General features: G+C 39.1%; 1 protein-coding gene across 1 annotated transcript in view; it reads left to right on the top strand.

Annotated features, from left to right (window-relative positions):
• Nucleotides 1-3,623: 3,623 nt before the first annotated feature.
• furina (furin (paired basic amino acid cleaving enzyme) a) overlaps nt 3,624-25,455 on the top strand; it is a 91,093-nt gene continuing 69,261 nt past the window's right edge. The window contains exons 1-2 of the mRNA XM_074666083.1: nt 3,624-3,795; nt 10,379-10,702. Of these exons, the coding sequence (XP_074522184.1) occupies nt 10,493-10,702 (210 nt within the window). The 5' untranslated portion in view covers nt 3,624-3,795; nt 10,379-10,492. The remainder of the gene's footprint in view (nt 3,796-10,378; nt 10,703-25,455) is intronic.

Raw genomic sequence — 25,455 nt, forward strand, 5'->3', positions numbered from 1 at the left:
TTTTCACAGGGTGAGTGATTAACTTTAAAGTTAGAGCAGCCAAATCAAACCTAAACTGAAGTCTCTGGGAACTAAATATACATTTATTCATAACTCCTGTTGAGACAGTAACGGACTGTTAACCAGGCTACAGAAACACTGTTCCTCTCTGATATCAGCTCTGGACAAACTCTGCCTCCCTGGTGTCAAAACCACCAAGGAAAATTCACCTAGTCCATGGCTCTCTGAATTTCTAAGAGAACAAAGAGGAGGACTAAAGGCAGCAGAAAGAAAGTGGCGTAAATCTCAAAAACCCACTGATTTGTCTTCCTACCAGCTAAAACTGGCATCATTCACTTTCTGCCTCCATGTGGCAAAGAAAGCTTTTTATCAAAACAAGTTTTGTGCTGCTACTGACACCAGAAAACTGTTTTTGGCATTTAACTCCATACTCTCTCCACCTACTGCTCAGCCCTCCACTGTACTGACTCCGGACATGTTTGCCTCCTTTTTTACGGAGAAGGTGGCAAATATCAGCAAATCAGTCTTGAGCTGCTGGACAGTCCTCTGTCCTACTGCTGCTGGACCTTTGCTGCCTTTGACATAGTAAACCATCAAATCCTCCTCTTCATTCTCTCTGACCTTGGCATCTCAGGATCTGTGCTGTCGTGGTTCAAGTCCTACCTCGCAGGCAGATCCTTCAGAGTGTCATGGCGAGGAGAAGTGTCTAAATCACATGGCTTATCAACAGGGGTACCACAGGGTTCAGTGCTTGGTCCCATACTCTTTTCCTTATATACCGCCTCACTTGGTGCAGTGATCCGCTCTCATGGCTTCTCCTACCATTGGTATGCTGATGACACTCAGCTTTTCCTGTTTTTTCCACCTGACAACACAACTGTCTCAGCATGTCAGGCTGATATCTCCACATGGATGAAGGAACGCCACCCTTTGCTAAATCTGTCCAAAACTGAGCACATGTCCATCGGTTCAACCACAGATCAATGTCCTGCTTGATTCCAGTCAACTTGTGTCACAAATTCTGACAAAAATCTAGGTGTCATGATTGACGACCAGCTGACCTTCAAGGTTCATGTGGCCTCATGCTTGATTTTGTCGATATGCCCTCTATAACACAAGGATCAGACCCTACCTGACACAACAGGCCGCATGCTTCTGGTAAAGGCCTTGGTGATTTCACGCATTGACTACTGCAACTCCCTCCTAGCAGGCCTCTCTGCGTGTACATTTAAACATCTGCAGATGATCCAGAATGCAGCAGCAGATCTTTAACCAGCCCAAAACAGCACATGTCAACCCGCTGTAAATCTCTCTTCACTGGCTTTCAGTGGCAGCTCAAATCAAATTAAAAGCTCTTCCTCTGGATTACAAAACATTTAAAAGAACGACTCCAGCCTACCGGGGGTCCCTCATTTACGTCTACACTCCCTCCTGCCAAATTCTCGCTTGTGTTGTACGTTGATTTGGACAAAAGTGTCACTACACTGTAGTGCAGGAAAAAAAATGAATTAATTAAAGTAGACGTAAAATGAGAACAGAAAACTTGCCTGCTCAATTGGGAAGCCTAAATTATTTTCTTGTAAATCCTCAGCTCCTGTGTGTATCACTTAAAAGGTCTGTGAGGAGTTTCAAAGTTATTTTGAAAAAGTCTCCCTTCTGGATAAATATCTGATTGTAGTCTACACTTTAAACAAGATTATAAGCATTAATATTTCAGGTTACAAGTAATTTCAAAATGCTACATTTTAGCTTCTGGGTCAAGTCAAGCAGTACTGTATTGACTCACAGCATGTATAAGTCTATGACAACGCCAGGCCTGCTTATGAAGTGTAGTAGATAGATCTGTGTTTTTCTCTGCTGACTTCTGTGATTCATTTTATAGTGATGGTGGACACTGGAGCCTAACTGTCAGACAGAAAAAGGACAGAAGAGCAGAAGAAAGCTTTACGGGAGGGTGCTAGCTGTTTGTAGTAATGTTAATTCCACACGTGTAACCACGATCACTTGCATCACACAGCAGCTGGATGGTTCAACAACCCCTTGACTCTTTGTTGTGTTTCAAGAAGATGAGCGGGAGGCTTTTATGTCTGTATCTGCAGCCGTTTATTATCTGAACAGGAAAAGAGTAGGTTCTGGCTCGTTCTGAAAAGCACCCAGATGCCACACACTGCATATCTCTTAATAGAATGGAAAAACATGTTTTGTTTTTTTTGTTTTTTTATTTTTAAGAAGTATAACACAAATACAATGACAGAAAAACTATATAAAAATGTACCTGAACAGGAACAGAATACGTTCTGGACAGTTCTGACTTGCACAAAAAAGTATACCCCGGTGCCAAACTACAGAGAGTTGAAGCTAGTTAGCTTCCTTGTTCCTTTACACTATTTTTAAGTATTAACATGTTAGCTCCGATATATGACACTCTGTAATTGAATACCAGTCTACACACGCGGCTGTGTATTCATGAGACCATTTATTGTAAAAATTAACATTAATACAACAATATTGTATGCAGTGCCCCATACAGAAACTCACCACAGCATGTCCCTTCATAGAATGGTAAAACATTACCCATGGAATATATGTATCCTGACTGAGGGAGGGTGCCATTGAGACAAGTATATAAATTAAATAAATCCTGTGCAAGTGGAATAACAGACAATTTAAGCTCTGTTACACACACAGCAGTTATAATTCTGCAGAGGTCTGTTCAAACTTGAGAGTCTATCAATAAAATGAAGAGTGAGGTTACGCTAGCTCTGCTTGGTAGATTACTGGCAGGACATAACCAGGATTTACTAGTGATACACATTACTGATGTGTCTTTGAGCACCTGGCTGTGAGTAATGCTAAATATTGACTGCAACTAAACCACATACAAACTGCCAGTTTTTGCTTGTTGTCGCCTTAGCCTTCAGCATCGGGCTGCCAGCTGGGCTACATAAAGCCGTCTGTATGCTTGTTGTGACGTTTTAAGCCATAACGCTATGGAACTGTACTGGTAAATACCTTACCCTTCTGCATTGTATCCAGTAAGAAATTTTATTCAACAAAGAAAATTTGTTACAATCCGATCTCCTTTTTAATCACAAAACAAACACACTGCTAAAAGTTGTTTTCACAACAGTGTGCGTGAGACTCTGGGCCAGAAGGTGGCGAGGCAGTCAAATTAAAACAGATCCTCCTCATAGCATCTTTAAATCATTCAAACTTGAAAATTACAGTATACCAGGAGAAGGATAGACAGCTCATCAGTGAATTTTATTGTTTGTAGCAGCCTATTGAATATTCAAAATAGAGCAAAAGAACACATTTAAAAGGCAAATCAAATTCAAATTGTGTCACAACAGTAGGATGTGCTTATTGTTAAATTTTGATTTAAAAAAATATATATAATACAAAAACACTCCACAGATAAACTGAAATATAAATATCAAAATTACAATGTGCAAGACGCGTGAAGTAAAGGGTAAACGGAACGGCTTGTTCAGATGTAGCCTCTTTATCACGTGTGGGTGTAATACAGCCTGTGGCCTGAGGGTGGAGCTGCAGCAGCGCTGCTGGCCGGTTGGTAGGTGTTGCTCTAACGTCCCTACTTTGTCCACGGCTGTGACGTATTTCCTGGGGCTTGTACGGACCACTCAGCGGTACACCAGAGGGGTATCATGACTATTTATAACCAGCAAATCTTGGTTATCAATTTTTCAGCCGTTACACCGTGCTGTCGTCGGTTCTAACGCCGCGGTGAGAGACATCAACAAGCCGAGTGAAGCAGGATGTAAACGGAAGCTGGTAAGTTGAGCCGATTGTAAGTTTCCCGTCTGCTCCAGCTAGTATTTTTACTTGTTTGGGCTGCGTGGTCGGCGAGTTTGCTCCGTTCTTGGTATAGGTACCACACGGGGACCCCGACACAGGACCAGACAGGACGGGAGATGACGGCGTGTTGTCTTGCCGATCCGTGTCTCCGTCAGATTGCTCGTGTGTAGGTTTAAAGGGGGATCTCGCTTTCCGCACACCGAGCTGACGTTGACTGCGCCGCGTATAGTATCTATGGTCGTCCCTGGTAAAATTGTGTGCTGGTTCGTGCTGAGCAGGAATGAGTGGTAAAATGTGAGCCAGTGGAGGTCGGAAATGCTTGTTAAGGGTGGATGAGAGGAGAGAAAAGGGGGAGGCACCTGTGAGACGGAGCAGGTCGGTCAGCCTTCCTCGGTGTCAAGTTTACGTTAATCACAGTACACTTTCAGACATATTTGTCAAGCGGAGGAGTCATCATCAGATCAGCTCCAGCCTCTGCCTCTGAGCCTAATAACATGTACGTGTTGTTGTCAAGGACTTACTGTGTGAGGTGAGTCAACTGACCGCGAATTCGAAGCGTTACTCCGATCAGCTGATGTGTTTAAACCTCTTAACTTTAGCTCATAAACATGAAAGTGTCGCAGGCCTAAGCGACTGAAGTTTTTCTTGTTCCAGATCTGTTACGTTACTGATTTGAGGGTCTTTCTACAGCCCTTTACAAACTGTTGTTTAACACGGTAACTTAACTGTTAGCATACTCTGCTGGACTGTGGTAGATCCCTGCAGCAATGAACTTTGACACCAGAAATAATCAATGCACATCTGCAAAGCACAGCTGGTGTTCCTGGAACAGACGTGTCCATCTTTTGCTGTAGCTGTTTTCTGTCAGACTTTCAGTGTTGTTTGTGTTGGAGGTACAGTTTCACCTCTTTGACAGAGTAAAATTAAACTGTTGATTGTCAGGAACATATAGTACAAGGTCGTGTATCCCTTTGCACGTGGAATAGGAACACAATACGACACAGATACGCGATGCAGTTCCGAAATTAAATGTTTATACACCTGGTTTCATTACTAACATTTTAATGAAATGCTGTTCTTATCTCAGAAAACTGGACGTATTAAGGGGGATTTCTTGGGCTACATGACACATCAGTGCTGACATTATCACAGGAAGTCTGAGGAACTAGATAGGCAACAGGAAAAGAAAAGAACAGGCAACAGAAGTCTGTATTGTTCAAAAACATTTACTAGGACTGAGTTCTAGTCAGCTCATTTAACCTCATATAGGTTTTTATGGTAATAATGGCTTGTAGAAAACATGTTTGTTCAGAAAACAGAGTCTTTGTTAAACTATAGTCATACTATACCTGTTTCTCCTTTTGTCGCTCTGTTTGATCACGGCTACGCAGTAAAAAGGAGAGAAAAACATAATGTTGCAGGCAAGTTTGTTCTCAACCAGAGCATAACGGTGAAAACCCTCAACTTTAGTTAGGGATTTGTTCATGAATTTAGACCCTTCATTCAAGAGGGAAATAATATGTGAATTATTATTTATGTGTGTTTTTTTTGTTGTTGCGTCAGTTTGCCTTAGCCTGGGATCTTTATTTTCTGTTGTTGTTGTTTTTTTTTTCTGACAGCATTGAAAAATGAATCTAGAAACAATATACACTTGTGTTCAAAATTCATGTGAACTACTCACTACTACGAGCAAGACAGAATCAGATTTCTGGTAGCACATGTTTTTGTCTGTAGATAAATAGCTACTTTATAATTCCAGTGCATGTTCTGTGTATGAACACATGTAAAGACAAACAAATCAAAGTTATTAAACTTACAGATAAAGCAGTCCTTTTATTTCCTGTGAGTTGAACCCACAGATGCATAATAATCTGGTCTTTATAGCTGAAACTTTTTTTAAACCTACAATAACTCTGAGGACTGCTTTATCGGAGTGTGCAGGGGTATTGTTTGTTTAAACTGTCCAAAGCTCTGCTTTATAGCTGAACGTTTTTTTTTTAAAACCTGCAATAACTCATAGGATTGCTTTATCTGAGTGTGCAGAAGTTTTTTTTGACCACCGCTACTGTGCGGCCAGACTGTCAATGAATTCTAGAGTTTTACCCTCCGCCCCATTTTAATTCATAAGATGTGTTTTGATTAATCTCTAAATGCAAAATCTGTTAAGTCAATCAGTTGTACTTGAACCTTAGCCTCTTATTTAACCAACACGGGAAATATGAATGGAAACATTTGACACACAGTTTTTGTAATGATGTGAATGTAAGGTCACTCACTAAAAACCTTGTGATACAAAAATGAAGCTCTGCTCAACAATTTTGATGACTTTCTGTGACTGAATTTATTTCTGTGACTTTATGTGAGAAAATCATAAAAAAGTACGGTTTGGTGCTTATGTAGTGGTAATACTAATGAAGTATATCCAAATGGTACTTATGGATGAAATAGGAGTGTTCTGCTTACTGTCTGCAGTTTGCAGAGCATTGTGAGTGTGGTTCTGGTGAAACCATGACAAACACACTCACTAGTCCAATAAAATTCAACTATCACAGTTGTTGAACTGGCAGTAATGACTTGAGGTTTGAGTGTTAGGTAAGGGTTGCAGTAACTAAATGTATTTGATACCATCTTTATATCATTAAAATGTAAATAATAAACTGATGAGTTGTGCACTGTTTTCCTTTTAAATTGTCCTGATGGGCTGGTAATGAGAATGGTATTATCTTTTGGGTTTAATGATACTTGGCTAATTATAATTTGGTGTGCTTTTTTTCTGTTGTATCCTCCGTTATCACAGTCAGACATATGGTATCACTTACTGTGGCACCACTAAAGACCTCTCACTGCGCTACGCTCGGCTTCTCCTTTGTCTCTTGGAACAGTAAAGTAGTTGGGCAGCTATTATTGCATGGTGAGTGGTTTTCCCACTGACGTAAAAGAAAGTGAGTGGTTGAGCACCCAGATGAGGTCACAGGCGCCTGTGCTTAAAGTCATTGTGTGTCGCGAAGTCAAACAGAGGTTTGGGAACAGTCGCTCTGTTAACTTGTTGCATCAGAGGACAAAGTTGAGTAAGTCTTTCTCCACCTGATTTATCTCTTGCTTTTCTGTCTCTTCTGTTCAAATATTTGCTGTTTAAAGGTTTAGACCCTTTGGTATCTTATAAATACTGCATTGATAAGTAGCCACTATTTTCCAGATCGGAATAAACTATTCAGTGGGCTATGATTAATAAAGACACTTCAGGCTGGATTTGGATCACTGCATTTAATTAAGACAGATTTGAAAGTGTTTGTGAAGTTGTTTAGTAGTGAGAGGAAACTATAATTAAAAAGAAAGCTTTTCTTGTTGCATGTTGGCATTTTGAAAAAGCATTCTGCTTCGAAGGACAGTCAAAATGAACCTGGTGTCCTCTGGTTCTTCTTACTTCTCTTTTCGTTCTGCTTTTTGATATACAGTAGGGTTGTTTCTGTCTTAAAGCTACCTTATGTTAATATTCATAGATTCATGTCATTGAACCTACTGTTAAAATGTCTGTAATGGATTAGCAGCTGATCACACAAACTCACAGCCCGTCTGGCCGGTCATTCTGCTTGTTTTCTAACTATACTCTCACCTTTTGCTCCTCAACAAGTCCAACATAATCCTTATTTTTTGCTGCTACTCTGATAGAATGTCTTAGGATTTTGCTGTCTATGGTACATGGCAAAAAATATGAGGGATTTATCTAAAATGGCTCTGACTAAACAGGCAATCTTTTGTGATAAAATCTTGTCTGAAATATTACTGAAGATGTATGGACAATCCACTGTGTATTTAGATATCTTTGTAATAATTCATAGAGGATCTAGAGACAATAATTTTGTTCAGCTTTTATTTCTTCTATGAAGCCAGAGTTACCGAAATTGAGTCATTGTGACAATGTACAGCGTTTGAATGATGTCTGAAAAACATAATGCAAGTTAAAATAACACTGTCTTGAAATGCTGGTTAATAAGTCAGATGGGATCATTGGCTGCCATCAGGAGTGCTTCTTTTGTTGCATTACATACTAAATTGATGATGCCTGATTGCGATCAATGACTGAACTAGTTTCCTTAAAATCCTACTTTTAATAATGAGGATATTATCAAAGCTCAATTCATAAAAACATGTACACTTTTAATAATTTATTTATTGACATTTTAAAGTGAACCTCTCTAACAAAGCAACATGAATATGAAGTTGGAATATAGTACAAATAGCCTCTTACAGGCTCCTAAAAGATGGTTACTACTTGGTGCATGAAAACCTGAGTGCACTCTTTATTTCTGTATCTGAAAAGATTTTTAAACGTTGTGAGTCTGAGTAAACTTTTCAAGTCCAATTACAAATTGCCATAAAATTACCAACGAAGAGTTTATGGCCGAAACTTTCAGGTGAGGCCTTTAGTAAAGGTGTCAAACTCAGAACTCCAGAGAAGAATCTGCTGCATGAGCTTACTCATCTAGTCACTACTAACAAGATCACTACTACAACTTGAAAGTGTGACTTTATTGGCAACCTCTTAGATTAGGTACACATGCACTATCAAATGCTGTCTAATGCACAGGTGGTTTATTTGATTCATGTATTTTTGGTAGCATTAACATGTACGATGTCTGATGTATGTTGAGTTATGAGGTCAAAGTGTTATTGCCAAGAGCTTGCACATTGTTGCATTTTAACCAGTATGGAAACATAGAATCTGTTTTGGTCGCCAGCTTTATACTGTGTTTACTCCCACAGTGGGTACAGAAATGAGAAACACCTCTGATTATTGTTTTGTCCATCACAGCATCATCACTCACCTCAGTCACAAACAGATAATTATATTTGAGAGTTTCTGAAAAGTGAACGCACTCAATGGCTGGGCTGTTGTAATGGACAGTATTACATAATACACTCAATACAGTGGCCACAGAGTGTTACACAAGAAAAAGGAGACTGAAGTCGGTGATGGTGATGAAATGCTGAAAGCTCGGGTGCATCAACATTGTCCGTTAAGGGTTTGTAAGCAATGGAAAGATGCCAGCTGGCTGCAAGTGACTCACATCATCTGCATTTATAAGTCTTGCCAGAAATCAGTGTAACCGTTGCCCCAAATCTCTGAAATTAAAAGACATTCAGTAGCTCTAGGCAGCTGGAATCTGATGTTGGTAGATATCCTGTTATAGGTTTGAAAATGCTCAGGGTAGTGCTGTGCTTTTTAATGCCAAATTACTTTGTGATGTTAAACGAGATGACAGTGTAAGAGCAATGCGTAATTTCCCAGTCACCTCCTAACCCATTATTCTTGGTTCACTACAAACTACCCAGGGAAATATTTAAGTGCTCCTTTATTAATTCAAAGTGTGGCATAATTGCACAGAAAGTGAAATTTGCTGGCTTTGTTCAGTGGATGGGTAATGCAGGAAACACTGCGTGATTAAAAGATGCAGTTACACTTACCAAAAGATACGCCTGACTGAGGAGGACAAATGGTGCTGCACAGAAAACACAGTGGAGCAGAGTATTTAGTGCAGTCCACTGAACTCAGGGTCACTGTAAAGATACACATTTGATTGTGGTCTAAGTGGACCAGAGGCACAGCTGACCCTGGTGACTCAAAACAACAGTTTTGTGGAGAAATCATATCAGCAAATAATTACAGCATGGGCTGATGTTCGTGTAAATGCTCCCTCTGGACACCAAAGCCTCAGTATACTCTTTTGGTGTTCTAGGATGAATTCTGGACGCTTGTGTTATCCAGTAGCTTTCAGACAACATGTTAGGATTTCATAACAAATACCCTCAGTCATTTCAGTATAAGGTGGCACAAAAACATCCTGTGGGTATTTTTCTGACTTCTCTAGTGTGTACACCTCTAACTCCATCATGAGCAGTTGCCCAGTCACATAAACTCCACTCTCAAGTGTCCAGCTTCTTCACCTTGCAGTGAGACTCTACTTCAGTCTCTCAGCATCAAGGGCGTAGTCTAGCTTTCCGACCACACTCCTCCACCTCTGCTGCCAACTCATTATACCTAAGCATTTTCCTTTCACAAGCTTCATCCACCGAATCCTCCCACGGGAGTGTAAACACCAAAATTTGCTGCTCTGTGCCTGACCGCAACATCAGGTGTGGCCTTGACGTCCCACTCACGGCTTCCTGGGGGATTATCAAATGTCTGCGCTCAGCTGGGATGTAGAACACCCGATTAAAACAGCTGTTGATCTGTTCTTGAACAGATAAACATTTGTTTTCCAACACTTCAGTTGTCATTTAAAGCACATCTTTAAACCCAAGAGTTTTCACTAAGTTATTTCTACATTCTTGTGTGTGGTCCTCATTCCATCACTAAACCATCGAAGCAGCTGCAAAGAGGGAAACAAAACCTCAATTTGGACGAAAGCATCCTTAGTTTAGCCTTGTGAATAGTTTCTTTATTGATCTTGGCATGTCTGCAGCATACAGTCTTGCTTGTTGTATGGTTTTATGGTTGTGGGTCACCTTCACCACTTCTGCTGAACTTGCCTTTTTTTCCTCTTTTCTTCTGTCCCAGGTGAGCTGCAACTGTCCCCTTCCTTGTCTCTCCGTGCACCTGCATGTACCGTGAGTAGCCCCGGCCTGTCAGAGAGGCACTGTGTTCAGAGACCGTGCTGCACCAGGAGAATCCATGGCTTCTGGCCCCCAATCTTCCTGTCTAGACCGCAGGCTTAGGCTGCTGGAGTTGCTACATGGGCCTCTGTTGGTCTTGCTGATTTCAGGGCTGGTACCCGCACTTGGGCAGGCGGTCTACACCAACACATGGGCTGTGCATATACCTGGAGGTCAGGAGGAAGCTGATCGTATTGCCATTAAACATGGGTTCATCAACTTCGGACATGTAAGTAACAGGCAGAATTTTTTTCCTCTGTTTGCTTTCCCTTGGTACTGGGCAGTGATTTCGTAAAAAGTCAGAGAAGTGAATCACTTTTGATCTGAAATGATGCAAAGGTCACATGTGATTACAAAACCAAACAGATTCTGACTATGCAAACACAGGACTTGTTTGTTTCCTGTAAGCATACCTTGAGGGAATTGAGAGTGTCACTATGTACATAGCAATTCCTTGTTTTTGTCAGTCTTTAGAATAACTAGAGTGAAAACAAACATTTGGGCTCTTGTTTACCTTTAATTTGTGATTGGGCCACCAGGTGCTAGCAATCCACTTTGTCAAAGAGCTTTTACAGCTCATTCATTTGTGTGCGCATTCTTCTGCTGCAGTGGTGCTGTAACAAGCAGGATCCTTTCTACTATGAGATTAAACATTTGTGTGATCTCAAAGAATGTTTTCCACTCCTTTGTGTGTTGTTGGGCTGGTTGTAATAACAGGCACATTTTGCAATTATGTGCAATGGTGAAACACATCTGAGTGCTGAGGCATACAAAGGTTAGATGTGGCTAATACCTGACAACACTAACGCACTGTAAATGATAACAAACTGCTAAATGTACAGAACCGCTAGAACTGTGTAGCTACCGTCTGAGAGAGAAACATCAATAACAACAGTTTATAATATCTTTTAGATTTTTTTGTCCAAGAAGCCAGAGGAGCAGATAGAAATGCCAGATTTCTTCTGATTGTTGTCCACAGAGATGTAGATAGAGTCGAAGTGAGTTGTACTACAGCCGTGCAAACACAAAGGTGATCTCTATTTTAGGAGAATTCTGCAGACCTTTTTGTTTCACATTGTTGTGTTCAATCATATTTCATAACGTCTTTGTTCATATTGGCAGCAACTGATGCACAGTGATTAAAATTATCTATATCTCCGCACTGACAACAGCTGTTTTTTCTAGAGCCCGACCGACTAATCGGTTGGGCTGATTAATCGGTCTGATTATGCCTGTCACCGATTAATCAACATCCGCCAAAACATAGCCGATTATAAAACTTTTTGCTCCATGCACACTGCCCCAGTGCCTGCCCCCTCCGTCCTCCATTATCTAATATAAGACCATAGAACGACGTTTTAACATTGTGTCAGTTGCTTTTTTGTGAGATAAACAGAGATAAGTGGTACTGTTAATTCACACATCCACCATTATCTAATGTAAGACTATAATATGGCGTTTTAACTTCATGTAAGTTGCTCATTGTGTATTTACATTTTTATTTTTTTCTATACTTACTGTGTTTAATGTTTAACTTATTTATTTAAGGTGTTTACAGTTTGACTTCTTTATTTATTATTGTATTTACAGCTTTTTCTTATTTATCATTGGTTTACACTACAGTTCTTATGTTGACGATTTTATAATTAAAGTTCCTTGTTTTAATTTAATAGTGTTCTGTCTCTGTCTTGAATCATATGGGTATTATAATAATTTGTGATTATATAAAGTATATATCCTGTGTATATCATGAATTTATTATATATATCAGACGATATATCGGATATCGGCGATATATCAGATATCGGCCGATATATCGGATATCGGCCGATATATCGGATATCAGCTTTTTTTGCCCCCAGTGTCGGTATCGGCATCGGCCCCAAAAATCCCATATCGGTCGGGCTCTAGTTTTTTCATAGTATAACAGACTCCACCCAAAATCTGATGATTAGTCACAGTGCTCACATATGATGCTGGAGCTTCTCTTTGTAAGTTTATCGTTGCCCAGTTTTACATGTTAAGTCAGGATAATGACATTGAAGCTTGAGAACAGTTTTGCTTCTCTAGAACTGATTCTGGTTGGCGGGACAATCAACACATCCTGTGTTCTTCTTTTTTTTTTTTTTTTAATGAGTTCCTTTTAACTTATCTTTACACACCATCACATCATTTTGAAAAAACTGAAATGTAAATCTTGTGACAATAATTGAGCTTTCAGTCAGACTGCAGATGGATTTTTCTTTTATTTAGATAAAGCATTCTTTTCTCTTACTCTGTATCAGTAATACACAATCACCTCTTCAGACATGAGGGATGTGGGTGATTCCAGTGTTATAATGCAAGATCCCTATTGGCCGTTACTAGCACATTTTTGAGGCTATCAGCTGTTTTAATTTTATATGTGCGTGTTTGATCTAATTGGCCTCATTTCTCTGTACAGATGAGAAAAATGCTGATGCTCTTCTTTGATGATGATGAACAATTTCTTTAAGTATCATTTAAGTTCCAGAGATGATATCAAACGGCATCTTAGGATTATCTGTCCCTCCCATTCTATTAGAAGTAACGCAATCATAAAGTAGAGCTGTAATTTGCTGATTGCACGATGTACCTTAAGACCTTTAATTACAGTCGTTGTGACTGAACTGTGCTGAATGAGGTTTGAAGTATAACAGGAGTGTGGAGTGGTTTTCATACTTTGGTGAATTTGTACCACTCTGAAAATAAGAAACAAAGCCTTTAAGGCACAAAAAGCAGCTTTCCTTGAAGATGTTTAATACCAAAGTCCCAACTCTTCCAGGGAAACGTGTTGTGTTTGCTCCATATGGTCTTACTGGTTATCACAAGGAATGTAATTTGTGCTCTGAATCACAGCACACAGACTAATGAGTAATCCTACACACTGAAATCCTTTAAGTATGTGTTGCCTGTAGACCGTAAGGAACCCAGACAGAGCAATAACACCCATGCAGTTACGAAACCCAGTCCTGGAGGGGAGGAGCTGTGTGGTTTGGTCTGTTCCAGCAACTTGCTTTTTACAATTTTATGATATTTTGAGGGATGGAAATAGGAACATAGTATCTGACCTTAGCTGGCTTGACAAGCTGGTCTTGACGGCATTAAAGATGGTGGAAAGCCATAACAGGGACCTTTTTATAATGAAGCAGCTTTAATAACGTCAGCTGGATAAATGATGAGTAAAAGCCTTAAGCTGGCTCAAATCTGAATCACAGGCTGAAAGCAGATGTACCAGGTTTAGATCAAAGTGGTTATTTTCTAATTAAACCTCCTTTATGAATAGATCCTTGATCTGGCATGCATTTCTTCCTGGTGAAAACAGTGTTGAAATATCCCAGTGAAGACCTCCCACATAGAGAAGGACAAGGAGCCAAGACACAAACCGATCGGTGTGTGTTCTGTTTAAATAACCATTGAATACATCACGGTTGGTTTTCAAGAAATCATCACCTGCATTGCAGTTTGCACGTGTTAGGCTGCTGGTATCTGTTTGAAGTATCAAAGAGAAATTTGTGCGACATGCCTTCATTGCAAAAGAGAAGAACCACTCTGTGCATGTCATTCCTTTGATAAAGGAAGCTCCCGTGTGTCTGAGTACATCAGTTAAGATAAATGATCATCAAAGCAAACCGTGTTTCCATGTTTTGGCCTAAAGCCACAGGAGCTAGGTTTTGAGCTTCGAGGCTGAGTTGTCGACTAAGTGGCAGCAGTTTTTGTAGTGGATTTTTCTTTAATTAAAAACATTTTCTTTAAGCAAAACGGTTTCTGTTGAATACTTCAGTCTTTACTTCTTTTGTCATCTACAGAAATAAATCCTTGTAAAGGCTTCATCTGGGGCTGTAGGAAGCAATAATTAACATATATCAGTTTGATTTAATGCCTTAATGCTTCTTCAATCATTTAAGAAAATAATCCATAAATATGATTAAATGATCTCTAGACTGCTGCTTGAGGCCACGGCTCTGACCTCAGGAGACTCTCTGTAGGACACACTCAGTTAGAAAATTGGCAATATGACATCAGCAGAATAAAGCATCCAGTAAATGATAAGAAACAGTCACATCTGTTATGCTCTGGGCCAGTTTTTGATGCATTTTCATTAACTTTAAAAGAAAAGTGATAACTGCTGTAAAGATTCTGCTGTATTCTGCACCGCCCTGCCTGCTTTCCAGTAAGTCGCTGCTCATTGATTCAAATGAAAGCATTACATTAGAGCCAGTAACAAACACATTTGTTAATCCACTGTGTCTTTGCCTTCAGCTGATGGTATTGCTGCTTTGTGAGCCTTGTGTGGCCAGGCGTGGTGAGTGTGAGCTGTGGGGTGTGCGTGTAGCTCTGCACCTCTCCCTGTGTGCAGGTTTTTGGAGTTAGGCAGGAGAGCTAAAGGGAAGGATCAAAGACTGCAGCTGGGCAGGTTTTACAGCTCTTATGACGTTTCTCTCAGTATTTTTCATTCTTCTCACACTGTGGCATCTTTACAGCCTTTACTCAAACATCCAAGATTCACATGTTCAGTTAATCTTGGATTCTTTAATATATATATATATATACATATATATATATATATATATATATATATATATATATATATATATATATATATATATATATATATATATATATATATATATATATATATATATTTTATTTTTTTTTTGTGAAGACACATATTTGTGAAAACAATAATTAAACTTCTCAAAACCAGCTCATAAACCATTTAAATTTCTGTTGCACCACAACTTGTACCTGTTAATTAGTTCCTATTTTACATAATTTGGTTTAATGATGCATTACACAAAAATCTTTTTTGTAATGCAACTTCTAATATATTCTTGATAAAGATGAGTTAAAAAAATCAGTATAAAGAAAAGACATTATCTTTGTGTTTTTATTAACCTACGAGTTTAATTTTCTCAGAGATTGACAATTTGCTTTTCTCCACATTTTACATATTTTGGCAAACTCATGAAAATATTTAATTAACAACTGCAAAGTAATCTCATTCACCTCTTTAAATATAACTCTTGATCAAAAAAAAATCACATGTTGCATTGAAGGATGGCAGGTGGAAAATGTGTATTGGGGCTACTAACCTCATCTAGACATAGACTTGTAAAGAAAGACCTGATGCTAACCCAGGGACCTAGAGGCCCCTCTCTATTTAGCCGGTAGTGGTCTGTTGGGTGCTGTTGGGTTGTTTTATATCAGCCGTTTGAGTATAATTTCACCACATGGCTCTGGTTGGCCCTGAGGATGTATTTTCTGTTTAATTCAGCGTGTTATATCTGTGTTAGATCGCTGACTAGCTATTGATCTTTGAATGTTAGGTATATTTAACATTTGGTTCTGCTTTGTCTTTTTTTTTTTGTCGTGAAGAAGCAGAAGCAGTGTTTGTGGAAAGATTTTGCCAGCCCAGTCGGATTGACTGTGACACGAAAATGTTTGGCTATTTGTGTCCTTTGCTTTTCCATCGTGTTTATAGGATTAAAACACAGGCGGCTGGCCTGTCAAACGGCTGGCTGATTTGATACATCTGTCCGTCTTTGTTGGTGCTTGTCTTTAAGGTTGGTTTGGTGTGTCAAGGGGCCAAAAGTCACCTGAAGTCTATTTCTCATTCTGTCACTTCTAATCAGTCGGGACAAAGTGACAGCAAGGTTGGTCCTTTGCCAGGGAGGGAAACTTTAGAGAAGTCTTCTCTGACAGCAGCAAATCATTAAAAACATAGACTCTGTAAGCATCAGCTATATCTGCTGAGTTTTACTCACTTTTCTCTCTAAGATAACACTTTTCTTTTTTCTCCTCCTCTCCATATTTTTAAAGGAGCAATAGATGAGGCCTGTAAGGAATATGAATATTAATATTAATGTGGCTGAAATGAAGCCGATCTGTTTTAAAGTAAGAGGTTGCTGTGACCAAGTGATGTGCAATTGGATTACACCCCTTACCGTGCCTTCACTTCTGCATTACAGGGCCATTTAAGAACAAGGAGAATAATTAAAACTAAGTTAAAGTCATAAAATTAAGAAACAGCTGACTCACACAGCTGTAAATGGGCATTAACTGCGAACTTGCATCTCCTGATGGTTATTTTACATTTTAAAGACCTTTTCTTGCCCACATCATCAGACTGGTGCTGCAGTTTTTTCAGGGGGAACTTAGAATTTCTGTTACGCCTGGTTCAGCTGCACCTCCATTACGTGGCTCTTTTAATAAATATTGAAAAGGATGAGAGGAATAGCTATTAGGAGTAAGGAATGATTTGGTAAGTAGGGCTGACACAAGTTAAATATATCTGAAGAATCATTATGTGTAATGTAGGGATCGGATCAAACAGAAAAATGTTCAAAGCCGCCATTTAAAAATGTTTCACTTATGGTCACTCACACAAGGTAAGCTGCACCTTTTGTTTGATCTGTTGAGCGTGACTGCTGTATAGATTTTATTAAAAACTTTTCAGGTCATCCCTGTATTTTGACACATTTTGTGTTTTTCTCCATGGCCTTTGGTTCCACACATTTCTACCACCCCATATCAACAGTTTCTTATTAATGAAGAGCGATGACTGAAGCCTGTAATAAAATTGCTGGCAGAGGGATATGGTTCTGATCAGAGCCTTTCCAAGGACCAAAGCCTAAATTTAACCCATCAATTAAAAAATCCTCAATTGTCCAAAGCAGACACTCATGGAAATGGAAGTATGAGTCTTGTGTCAGTGAAGTTTTCTTTGACTGTCCTACCTTGCTAATTCAGAAATGATTGTTGCAGGTGCTGCATTTGTTAACAGAGCTGTCAATCGTGAGGTCAGATCCCCCTTTTTTATCATCACATTTTTAAAACTTAGCTCCTGTTTAAAACAGCGTGATGAGATCTAATTGCTATGACAAAAAAATTCAATCTCCATGTGTTAGAATTTTATAGTTTGGTTCGTGTCTCTTCTGTTATCCTGGAGGAGGCAGGCTTTAATACTTTTATTGCAGCCAGTCACAGGAAATAACTATAAAAGTTTTGTTTTTACTTAAAGGGCGCTATTTTGCTATCCATGTTTTATTGGAGTTTACGATGAGTCTCAGTTCTTGATTTGATCTTCACTTAGTTGTAATATTAATTTCTGCCCTGTGTTAAGCTCTTAAAAGCCTTTCCTTTGTTTGCATTTTTTTAAATTTTGGCATGAAACACCATCTGCTAATATTAACATTAGGTATTAAATTTGCACTATCACAATGTTAAAAACTCTATCAACAAGTCAAGTTTGAATTTTTACTACGACTTCTTTCTGAGAGGTTGTTTCAGGTTAAAGGTATTCATAAAGGATTGTTGGTGGTGTTGTCTTGAACAAGTCTTTTTGCTTCCTGCTACCTCCTTCTTGAATATGAAAAAAAGTTACAGGTGATCATTCAGGGAAAAAGAACCTAGCATACAATTGCAGGACGATGTATTTGCAGGATGCAAAATAAACCCTTTACATTCTCCAGTAACTGCTTTGATTATTCACAACCGTAGGTGGGAGGGAAAAAGGTGATGAATAAATAACTCCTCTTATCCCCACTCACACTTCAAAGTAAAATGAAGCATTTCTCAGAAGTGTGTCACTTCTCTTCTTGTGAACAGAGGTTTCTGTTGCCCGTGGTGGATAAAAACGTCCGTGTTTGTACTTCAGCTCTATTTAGAGGCCAAGTTTCTTCATAACTTGTCGTGCTGGTCTACCCCAGGGCTTTGCATGTGAGGGAGGATTGTGTTTGCCACACTGTGCCCTCTCTATCCCCTGTGACACCATCTCGGCCCATTTCTGCTATGTGGTGCACTGATTTCTTCACTCCTTCTGAAGTGGTCACACTCTTTTATGATGAAATTTAATATTCTGTTCAGCCCCAAGATTAAAAGAGATGGATATTATCTGTAGTTTTGATGGAGTACATGAAATGACACTCTGCGATCAGTTACTCAAGACAGCACTGTACTTAAAGCTGCCGCTGTAAGAGGTTCACTTTAATCTGGCTCACAGTTTTCTCAGTTCAAAAGATATGAAGGAGGGCTGAGCTTCAAATCCCTTCCTTCCACATCTGTTTAGTTTTCCTTTTTATTTTATGAGCTGCTTAAAAGGAAAAAGGCTCCTCGGGTTGTACAGGATCATGACAGATTTACTAAATGCCTTCATATTTTTGTGATATGATGTAACTCTATGAAACATTTTGTGCTTTAAGATGATATTTACAGGCAAGAAAATAGTTTCAAAATATTCGTTAGTAATGCAAATGTGCTGATCAAGCAGACAGATTTAGCATTTATTTTCTCTGACACCACAGTTAGTGTCACACTATATTTCACTTAGGGTCCAGGACTACATTTTAAGCTTTGTTACAAGACTAAAGTGAAATCCAAGACAGTTTGGGGCTCTCGAGATGAGTCCCAGGAGGCAGGACTTGACATTAAAATCAGGCTGTAGAAGCCACAGTGTAACATTTGCCGCATGATAAAGATGAAGCATTGGGAATCCATGCGATGATAACAGCTTTTGCATTTGTACCAACATCACGTGGAAACATCTGCAAACACCTTTGCTGTTCTCACCTGGAACAGGTTTCTTCTTAGTCACCTTCAGATGTTTTCATTCATCCTGTTACATGTTCATTGGTCACACAAAACTGTTTTTTTGCTGTATGTGTCCATGAAGGCATCTCACCCATAAAATTCCAAGAACTTTTATGCAACATCTAAAGTGACAGTCATCACTTTATTTAGCTTACTTCCTAAAAGACGCATAAAAATATTGGAAAAAACAGACATGACTCATACTTCTCTGCAGCACTTTGCACATCTGTGGTAAATGCAAGAGTAAAACCTCATGGAGTTGAGTAATTTCTGTAATTTTTTTCACATAGTTTTTGGCTCTGAACATGACATTTTGTTACATTTGTATGAATTTTGCAGCTTTTTAGCGTATGTATTTAAAGATAAAGGGGTTGAGACTCCATCGAATTTCAGATTTGAATTGTTTTTACCTCACATGCAAAAAGTGTTAAATTTTAAAAGTACCACAAAGGTGAAAATTTGGCTTATAAAAAGAGGAACATCACACATTCAAATGAGCAGCATCTGTGCAGTTAATTGTTGTTTTATTTGGAAATCTACCAGCCACCTTTCTATTTTAACAATATTCAGCTGAAGCCTTGTCTGAACTTCCCACCTGTCTCACACTATCGCTCTCTTTTGCTGTGAATTTGTGATTGTGTAAACTGCAGCATCTCCTTTTTTGTTTAACTGTTAGTTCTGCTCTGCCTGATAAGGGCCAAGTTATTTCCATCCCTGTAAAAACTTTATTGCTGAGTACACCCACTGTAAACTTGAAAACACAAGGTATGAGATGCTGAAGGTATTGACTAAATAATTAGACCCTGGAGACGTGAAGCAATTATTGTGGGGGTTGAAGGAATTTACTGGAAAATCTTCATACCAGATATTGGAGTATGATTGGCCTGGAAATGATTGGAGGAGATGCTCCCCGCTGAGTGCTGAAAGGAGGTGCTCTACATGATTTGTACAAAACCCACACAGGTGCATCCCGCTTTTTGGGAGTGCTGCACCAGCTCCAAACATTACTGGTCTGCCAGAAACAAGAGACATAAAATCTTCATAAAGCCTTTTCAGGAATACATCCATGTGTCTCTCAATGCATTTAATCCCAGTCTGCAGTTAGGTGTGAAATGAACTTTTCAAATGTCACAAAATCTGTGACTTGTTTGTGGTTTTCTAGCTGCCTGCATTGAGTAATTGAATAAGGGTTTCCTCAACAAATATTTGCAGCTGTGTCAGTAAACACACCCACATGAAAAATGGAGGGAGCCTTTCAAGAATTAATTAATTCTGAGGAGGTTATTCGTCTTCATGTCATCTGATGTTTGAAGTATTTTATGCTTTTAGAGTATAAAAAGATGTTTTACAATATTCTAATGTAAACACAGCAGGGGCCATTAACTGGGATCACACAGTCCAATGTCTTTACGAGGGAGATATGATGGGCGGATGAAGCCGTCCCTCAGAGCAAACCTAACAGTCATCATGGAGATGACACACACTCTTTCTATTTATTTTATATGGATGCTTCTCTCTACATTTGACCTCTTTCAATCATACATGATATACATTATACATGATACAAAAACCAAGGGTTGAAACCAGATATTCAAACGTCATATTGTCTGTGTTCATGCATGATTTGTGAGCAGACTCAGAGGGCCATTTCAGGGGTCTTTGAGTCAATCATTGGGCTCAAACACACCAGCTATTGCCACTTCTTAATATTTTATTAGCTAAAGCATGTTTTGTAAGTCGGTTTACTTTACTGCGATATCTTCATTAAACTTTAACACCACTATGCACAGTGGCTCTGGCCTACTTTAACCAATAAAAGCTCATGGCTCATACAGACTGCAGAGCTCTATAGATCCAGCGGAGCATGGCCCTCAGAAATGATGCAGCTTTGAAGTTTAGTGATGACAACACTACAAACACGGTTCAGTCAGAGCTGTTGATACAAGCCATTGTTTGGTATGGACTCATTAAGAAGCTGTGCTTGTCATCCAGAGAGGAATGTATCATTTCTCATCCTGGTGTTGTTGATCAGCAGCAGAGGGTACTGCATCATTGCTGTCTCTTGACTGCCTCTGCCTTTGGTCTGTGTGTTGCTGTCAATGGGAGAGCCTCTCTTTATTCAAGGCCCGGGCCTCTCTTGCACTAAGCAGACTCAGATCTAACTTCATCACAGAGCAGCCGCTCTTCTTTGAGAGTTAATGAACTGCAGAGATTGACTTATCTCAGCTGCTCTGCTGGACACTTCTGTGTTTAGAGGAAAGACTTTGGAGCCAATACGCCTGAAATTCAATCCTAACCATCACAGCCCTGAAGCAATGCCTATGATACTGATCATCAGTTCATCTATGAAGGAAATGTTTCAAGAGTTAAACTGGATTTCATGGAAAAGAAAACTTGGACTTGTTTTTATGAAGACTACTGAAATGAAAGCATATCCAGTGTAAGAGTTAGTGACAAAACGTTTCCTCAAAGATGTAAGCACTATAACCCAAATTATAGTAGAAATCTTTAATAGCTTCAGTTGATAAAAAAACGATGTGTGTTTGTTTCAAAAGTAGATACCTTGACACGTTAAACCTGAAATGCCAATATACATTAACACACTGCACTTTCATTAGCATGTGTAGCATTTTCAGGAGAATGTGGTCTTTTGCAGGTACAGATACCAACACAAAAAGCACACCTCACCTTTTCAACTTTAAGAACACAAAGTCTCTTTTTATTGTAATTTACCTGTAGCTTTAATTGTGACATTAAAGCAGACATAAAACATAAAAACAATCCACATTTAATTCTGTCATGAGGGGCTACAGTTTTTCTTTAATTCAGTCAGTAATGTGCAATAATAATACTTCAGCTGACATTATGAAACTCACTGTTGTAGGATATTAGTTTAGTTCCCTGGTGACAGAACCAGACCTTTGACGGGGGTGACCAAACAAGGGCTCTGACCTCTATAGGGGTGGCCAGGCATAGTGAACAATGGGTGCTTAGGGGACCAAAAAGAAGATGGGCACCCCTGGCTCTGCCACTGCTAATCAGCAGATATTTTTACGTCTGTCCAAACTGAAAATTAACTTTTGGAGCTATTACCTACCTATATTAATAAACAGCCATAACATCTTGCATCCATTTTTGGTTATCACTGCAGAAGCCAAGTGTCTTTGTATCTTTTTGCAGAAGGTAAGCACAATGACTTGAAGTGGGAACAATGGGAGGACTTAGGTAATCCTGATTGATACACATAAGCCCAGTTTTATTTAAGAGTGATGCAAGGGGGAATATTGTGTTTGGGGATGGGTACCTTTTACATTTGAAACGATACGGTACCGATGCCTGGTACCTGGCAATTGATTTCGGTGCCCAACAGTTCCAATTTTCTGTCCTTTTTTTGTGTTTATGTGGTAAAAAACATAAATTTATTTCATAATAAAATCTCAAAGTTTTTCAATCTAATATATTTATTCTTCAGTTTATAACCTTGCAATGCTGTGTTCATGTACAACATGGAGACACCTACTCTTTCAGTCCCTCACAGTCACAAGGATGCATTTAGGTACCTAAACATGGTACCTTTTGATTTTACATAAATCGGTACCCGGTACTTTTGACTGGATTCAGTCTGTACCGATAAAAGTACCTAATTTAGTTCCCATCCCTAATTGTGTTAGATGCCGTTTCGGATTGCAGCATCTGTCTTTGACTTAAGTTAGTAAAGATTTTACACTGGCATTTTTGCTTATGAGGAAAACAAGTCCTCACAAACACATTTATTTGTCTGACATGTTTTGTAAAGCAAAATAATATTCAAATATGAACACCCTCATTTTAGTTTTCCATGTAATCAGCAGAGTAAACACAAACGTGACTACCAACACAAACATAACACGGTGGCATGATATCATCATCAGTCACTCAGATTTTACCACCTGTTGGTATTACCTTTTAATTTCCTCAAAACCCTCTAAAATCTCATGAAACCACTTGTCAAAACCTCCCAATCTGTGATGAAATTCAGAAGACTTATTTTTTCAGTTTCTGGTGTTGTAGTAAATTATAAGACTTCTCAAGACTGTGTTAACTAAATCAAAAAAAGCCATTGCTTTTCCATGAAAATAATACTGTAAGCATTCAATCCTAACTCCTGTTCATTTTGTATTCCTGCAGCACGCTTTGTTAGTCCTTCCCAATGCATTTTGTCAAGAATTTCAATGTGATACAACCAGTGCAACTTCAGAGAAACAAAGGAGCACTGAGTGGTGAACTTCAGACCTTTTATTGTCCTACATCAGCTACAATTTTCAACTTCAAGACTCAGAATAGAACACCCACACACTTCTTACAGCTGGGGCACAAGTTTGACCTCTGATCTTGTAATTGTTGAGCTTAGTAGGTCTAATATCAGAACGGGGTGAAAAACACTTAAGCTCAATGTTTTGTTTTGTTTTCAAACTCAAAACACAGACCTGATCTGTTTCTCTCTCTATTTTCACTTTTGAGCACAGAAGAAAGCACTTAGAACAAAGATATGTGCATTCCTTTGCTGCCTCGTCGGTACACACAGGTATAGATAATTCAGTTTTGTCCTCTGAAGTTGTAAGAGAAAAATGGATACTGAAATCTTGAAACATCTTTCACCCAGACACATTTTTTCTCTCTGCTCTCATCACCAGGGCTTTCATTATAGCTCACCCCCTGATAACATTTTGTGACCCAGAGTGTTTGTCTTTTTGGATGAGATTTAATCCAAAGGACACTGCATCAGGTCAAACTAGTAATTACAGTCTTGTGAAAAAGCTGCTGGCATCGTGACCCGTTGTAATAATACTAAAGGCCAACATCCGGAGAAGATAGAAGTGGTGGGTGCATAATTCATTCTATGGGCGACATTTTCTGAGGATGGTGTGAATATCTGTAAGATCACCTTGGCTTTACTCATTCTTTATTTAAAACAAAACAAAACAAAACAAAAAGTTGTCCTGAAAAAATAACCAACTGGTCAACAGGCGGCCGTCTCCAGGCTAGAGCACTCGTACTGCCAGTGGTCCTGTGAACTGCAGCAGTGCTCAGCCATTACTCGGCTCTCCCACAGAGGAGTGATGGGGGCTGGGACAGAGCAGAACCACACACAGGTCACAGCGGCTGTAACAAGAGCCAGATGTGCTGAGGGGACGTAAAAGTACACGGACACACCTCTCTCCGCCTTTTTAAACGTGGGCATGCTTGCATGTACACACACGCACACACAAGGAGAGAGAGGAATGAGGTATTTTAGGAATGTCAGCTCCAAAGTGGAAAGAAGTATTTTCTGGTATTTTTGTTTAAGATAATAATAACATTATCATTAGATAGTCTGTGTTGATGATCACCACATTCTTTCTCACTTTCTCTGGCAAGAAGTAAAAAATGTCGGCTTGTAAACCTTGAGAGTCTGGCTGCACTTCTATGGTATCTATCTATCTATCATCTATCTATCTATCTATCTATCTATCTATCTATCTATCTATCTATCTATCTATCTATCTATCTATCTATCTATCTATCTATCTATCTATCTATCTATCTATCTATCTATCTATCTATCTATCTATCTATCTATCTATCTATCTATCGAGTAATAAAATAACAAAAAACTAGCTCATTAGAGTTTGATTTACGAGCTGATACCTCACCATTTTCCATGGCTTTCTTGGTAGTAACCAAAATCACTTAGGCTACACAAATAGCTTTGGCATCATACTGCCAAAAACACAGCTTTCAGGCATCCCATGTTTTTTCCTGTCTGTTTTAGTTACTTGAAACACACAGGAGTTAGTACTTGATTACATAACCATTGTTTTTGATGACCGCAGCCATGCGTTTTGGTCTTCTCTCCACCAGCTTCTGACACTGTTCTGCTGTCACAGCAGCCCATACCTGTTGCAAAAAATCAAACAAAACTGCTTTTTAGGGCTTGTGGTTCTCCATTTTGAATTTGGTAATGTTCCACATGTTTTAAGCTGGATTAAGACCTGGTGATTGAGCTGGAAAAGGCATGGTTCAAATGTTCAGATTCTCCATCAGGACTTTAACTGACTTTGCCGTGTGGCAACTTGGGGCATTGTCTTGTTGGAAAATCCAGTCATTTGCGTCTGCTTAAACCTGCTGTAAAACGAATGATCCAGATGGCTTGTGCCAGAAATATGGCTGATGGATTGTTTCAGTCATTTTCCCAATAAATCACTGAGAATATGATATCTTGAAGCTTTCCGCTGTGGTATAAAACAGCCTTTAAAGATACCGTAGCGGGCTCTGGGCAGTTATCAGCAATTTCCCACTATATTGGAAATTTTATACTTGCAGCAAATCAACTAATACAAAAAAGAGGTTAAA

This window comes from Halichoeres trimaculatus, unplaced genomic scaffold (assembly GCF_033239565.1).
Source record: "Halichoeres trimaculatus isolate MK-OKI-2021-1 unplaced genomic scaffold, fHalTri1.1 fHalTri1_scaffold_3, whole genome shotgun sequence".
Lineage (NCBI taxonomy): Eukaryota > Metazoa > Chordata > Actinopteri > Labriformes > Labridae > Halichoeres > Halichoeres trimaculatus.